This window comes from Rutidosis leptorrhynchoides, chromosome 9 (assembly GCF_046630445.1).
Source record: "Rutidosis leptorrhynchoides isolate AG116_Rl617_1_P2 chromosome 9, CSIRO_AGI_Rlap_v1, whole genome shotgun sequence".
Taxonomy (NCBI): domain Eukaryota; kingdom Viridiplantae; phylum Streptophyta; class Magnoliopsida; order Asterales; family Asteraceae; genus Rutidosis; species Rutidosis leptorrhynchoides.
Window position 1 is genome coordinate 374010940 of NC_092341.1, and position 5371 is coordinate 374016310.

General features: G+C 31.1%; 1 protein-coding gene across 1 annotated transcript; it reads right to left on the reverse strand.

The window, feature by feature from the left end:
* Nucleotides 1-446: 446 nt before the first annotated feature.
* Nucleotides 447-4818, reverse strand: LOC139866713 (thioredoxin-like protein AAED1, chloroplastic). The gene is made up of 7 exons (XM_071855004.1): nucleotides 4465-4818; nucleotides 4313-4359; nucleotides 4100-4214; nucleotides 3080-3124; nucleotides 2922-2981; nucleotides 2712-2813; nucleotides 447-882 (listed from the first exon to the last, which is right to left on the reverse strand). The coding sequence occupies exons 1-7, from the start codon at nucleotides 4783-4785 to the stop codon at nucleotides 763-765; spliced, it is 810 nt and encodes a 269-aa protein (XP_071711105.1). The 5' UTR covers nucleotides 4786-4818; the 3' UTR covers nucleotides 447-762.
* Between the last annotated feature and the right edge of the window lie 553 nt (nucleotides 4819-5371).

The window sequence follows — 5371 nt, forward strand, 5'->3', positions numbered from 1 at the left end:
TAAAAAGATTGTGCTTTACAAGTACAACAATCTATTACCAAACAAATAGATTATCCGGGTCTTCTCAAACTTTGATTTCTTGATTTTGATTCACTAATAGAATAGATAATCGTTATGTGAACGATCGCGTATATATAGTACAATTACCAAAAAAAAAAAAAAAAAAAAAAAAAAAAATTAGAAAGTGAAGAATGGAATAAATGCTTAAAGATGCAGGAAAAGTGTAGATTAGTTTGTAGCTACTAGGGATTTTAAGATGATGTGATGATGATGATAGACCGAGGTTTCTTTAGGCACTCATGGGCATGTCGTGCTTGACGAATATATAGCATGCAGGGAACATGTGTTGCAGTGGTGCAGGTACTTGTATCGAATGCATTTATCAATTTCAAATTTTTTTCATCCCACTCATAATCTGTATGCAACGTATGAATATAATTCGGTGGTAATCATCTATACAAAACTTTCATACCAATATAAATGTGTCTTTATTAACATACAGACTTTGAATTGTACAGTATAATGAGATCCCAACGTTTGAAACATATCCATAGACGTATAGAAGAAACTTATATAGCTATTAAATTTAAGACGCGAAAATCACAGGCGCGGAAATGGTACGTACGTTTAGCATCATCAGGTATATATATCAGTCATGGACAAATCATGGATTGAACTGTAGAAACTTGTACCTGTGGGAAGATGTATAATAATAATAATAATAATAATAATAATAATAATAATAATAATAATATGATATGATCATGCAACGTGTATTTTGCTGCATATAGTGAAGATGTCATCTAGAGGAGCATGATCGCCTGTGCCTTCATCCTTCCATGCATACAACAACTCTTTACCTTTAAACACAAACATCCCTCCCTGTAGAAATATAACAAATAAAAAAATATTATAGAGAATTATATATATATATATATATATATATATATATATATATATATATATATATATATATATATATATATATATATATATATATATATATATATAGTGGTAGGATCAAGAGGGAAGTAACCATTCGGGGGGAAGCGGGGGGAAGAAAATTTTTTTTTTTTTTTTCGTTTTTTGAAAAAACTTTGTTCACGAACATTATAGATGAGATGAAAATATGAACATTTAGTAGAGACACTTTGTGATAAATGTTTTTATTTTGGCGGGAAAACGCTCGAAGAAGTAATATATAACAATTATCGTGTTTTTGGAGCGTATTTCGAGGTTTTAGCTATTGGGGTTTAGATATTAGGGTTTAGATATTAGGGTTTATAGGGTTTAGATATTAGGGTTTAGAAATTTATGGTTTAGGGTTTAGATTTAGGGTTTAGATTTAGGATTTAGATTGAGTTTTTAACACGAACGGTTTAGAGTTTAGGGTTTAGGGTTTAGGGTTTGGTGTTTTGGGTTTATTTTTGTGAAGTAAAATTTAGCCCGATTTAGAGTTTAGGGTTTAGGGTTTGGTGTTTTGGGTTTATTAAACCCTAAACCCTAAACCCTAAACTCTAAATCGGGCTAAATTTTACTTCACAAAACATGAAGAAAAAAAAAACGTTCATATTCTTCAAGAACAATATTATCTTGAATGTTATTTTTGTCGATCGTTTTCCCGCCCAAATAATAACATTCATCACGAAGTGTCTTTTCTAAATGTTCATATTTTCGTGTGATTTTGATTGCGGAAAAAAAAATTTCAAAAAAAACGAAATTTTTTTTTTGCTTCCCCCCGCTTCCCCCCGATTGGTTACTTCCCCATTGATCCTGTCCCTATATATATATATATATATATATATATATATATATATATATATATATATATATATATATATATATATATATATATAGTGGTAGAATCAAGAGGGAAGTAACCATTCGGGGGGAAGCAAAAACTTTTTTTTTTCGTTTTTTGAAAAAACTTTGTTTACGAACATTATAGATGAGATGAAAATATGAACATTTAGTAGAGACACTTGTGATAAATGTTTTTATTTTGGCGGAAAAACGCTCGAAGAAGTAATGTATAACAATTATCGTGTTTTTCGAGCGTATTTTGAGGTTTTAGCTATTGGGGTTTAGATATTAGGGTTTAGATATTAAGGTTTATAGGGTTTAGATATTAGGGTTTAGAAATTTAGGGTTTAGAGTTTAGATTTAGGATTTAGATTGAGTTTTTAACACGAACGGTTTAGAGTTTAGGGTTAAGGGTTTAGGGTTTAGGGTTTGGTGTTTTGGGTTTATGGAATAAACCCAAAACACCAAACCCTAAACCCTAAACTCTAAATCGGGCTAAATTTTACTTCACAAAACATGAAAAAAAAAACGTTCATATTCTTCACGAACAATATTATCTTGAATGTTATTTTTGTCGATCGTTTTCCCGCCTAAATAATAACATTCATCACGAAGTGTCTCTTCTAAATGTTCATATTTTCGTGTGATCTTGATGCCGGAAAAAAAAATTCAAAAAAAAAACGAAAAAAAAAAAAAATTTGCTTCCCCCCGCTTCCCCCCGATTGGTTACTTCCTCATTGATCCTGCCCCTATATATATATATATATATATATATATATATATATATATATATATATATATATATATATATATATATATATATATAAGCCAGCTAGTAGACGATTTAATTAGATAATTTGAGTTTTAAATAGGATTAGAAGATAACAAAGGGTAGCTTTAGCTAGAACCTGTTGGAAGACACTTGCTCTATTATCAGGTGTCACATCAATCGTGTAATTCTTGGTAGCTTTTCTTAACGCCTCAAATCTTTCTTTTGATAATACCCTCGCCTGTTATTTCACATAACATATATAATACTTACTAGTTTTGTTTATCTATGAAATGTTGGTTGTATAAGTTTATTTATTACAAGTGACATGATGTAAAAATGATATTACACTGGCGGGGTTGAAAAATGTTCGTCCAATGCCGTAATACAAACCCAAGACATCATATACCTGAGATATATACACGATAAAACTGAGTTGCAATGACGTGTAACCTCACATAATAATAATCAATTTGAAATGAAAGAAACAATGTAAGACTTAAACACCTTCAGTTCAGGATCCGCGTAAAGACTATCCAATGGAAATGGTAACTGTGACCACAAGCAAATTAGGTTCAAATCAAAAGTTATATCTATTTGAATATATTATATAGTATTAGTGTTTAGACTAATTGGTGAATTTTTTATCTTAGTCTACAAATACAGTTTCATTTAATCTTTCTTATCCAATTAATTAATGTAACTAATTATTAACCCTTTTCAATATTTAACAATATCAAATGTGTTCAAGTACAAAGATAAATGCAAAATAGAAAATTGTCAAGAAACGAATGCATAATACATAAAATGCAAAATATGACAATGATATTTTCACAAAAAAGAATCACAAAATCCAATTTTGTACAAAAAAGGAATATTGAACTGAAGTTCAAGATGTATGCCTAGCTACTAGAGGTCGGTGACAGTCCAGGTACATAGGGGCATCCAAGGAATCGCCACCAAGTATGTGCTGCCCATGCCACATCAATGTTGTGTCCATGGGCGAAAATTAATGGGGACAGAGGGGGGCAGCCGCCCCCAGTGAATTTGCAATTTTTAGTGTAAAAATTTTGAATTTTTCGATTTTGGCCCAGTGTAATTCTTTTCTTTGCCCCAACGTCTTCATAGTTTGTCCCAAAACCTCTATATTTTTTCCTAAAACCTTCAAATTTTGCCCAAAAATCTCCAAAATTTGCCCTAAAACCTTCAAATTTTGCCCAAAAACCTCCAAAATTTTCCACAGAACTTTCATCTTTGCCCAAAAAAATGGCTACGCTTTAAAAAGAAAATTCGCCCCCGGTGAAAAAAATTCATGCTTCCGCCAGTGGCTATGTCACCATCACCATGTCGACATGCTACATTCTAAAGCTAGAACTTGAGGTCGATAATCCTTCTTAAGGAAGAACTAGATTTGGTAATCCTTTTTGGGATAGATACAAAATATTAACATGTGTTCAAGTGTCGAGCTTTGTAATTTATGTTAGCTTTCTTATAAATTTGCTTAAAAAAAGGATAATGAAAAGATACCCTTTGAGCAAATATTTGAGCTTTAGTAGGTTCACCAATACCAATAGCAATTAGCTTCACACCAACACCTTCAAATCTTTCTTTTGCTTCTTTGAGGCTTAAAGCAAGTTCCCAACTATACATATAATGTAAATAACAATTACAATTTACCCAATAACGATTATAACAATTATTATTGTGAAAATGATCAAATTAATTAATTAACTTTATTACCAACAAGGACATCCAAAATGCCTTAAAAGAGCAACAACAGCAATTCCCTAAACAAAAAGATACAAAACCCTAAAATCTTGTAATTAAATACACACTTAATATATATGGAAATATGCCTATATATATATATATATACACCCCGCCCGACTTACATCAGATTGATCCCAGAGTTGATTAAACGTGACTGAGTCTCCGGAAGCGGTAAAGATATTGACTTCAGCGAGTAAATCAATGATTTCAGGGGCGAAAGTGGCGATTGAAGAAGCTTTTGGGGTGACAAAAAAACGATTGTTTGTGTTTGAAGAGAAATGAATAAGGGAACGCGACGGACTGTGAGTTAATAGTGAAGAGGGGGAACTGAAGGTGGGAACCGATGAGAATTGGGAGAATGATGATGTGATTGTTTTTGTTGTATGTGAAGAAGAAGATGATGATGCATGTATCATCGCCATTGTTGTCCGACAGTGCAACATATTTTGATTTGTGAGAACAAAACAAGGGCAGATTATCATTATCATTTTATTTATATGAAGAAAAATAAGGGATACGAATGAAATGGCCACGTGTAGCTATCAAGTTCACTCACAATATATTCCAACTTTTTTATCTATAAAAAAATAAAAAATTAAAATAGACTCGGCTGGGCTGGGCTGGTCTGGGCTGGGCTGGAGTTAAATATAAGTTCACTGTTCAAAGTACTTTACGAAATATAAATAAAGAAATAATTTATTTAATCGCATTGAGAGTTCTAGTTAAGAAAATAATGTAATCTATTTAAGAAAATAATGTAAGCGTAAATTGTATTTTTTTTTTTTTACATTAACTAAAAATGTAAGCATAAATTGTAAAGTAGTACATTAAAGACACTAAGGGCTCGTTTGATTTTTTTCTTATTAAGTCCCGAATTGAAACGAATATATGATGTCTGTAAGGAATAAATAATGAACAAATAATTAGTGTTCGTTTTATGCGCTAAAAAGTTGTCTAAATAATTAAAATTACTAAATTAACCATATATGTAGCAGTTATAAGAGCAGTATTTAAAAAGTAATAACTTAA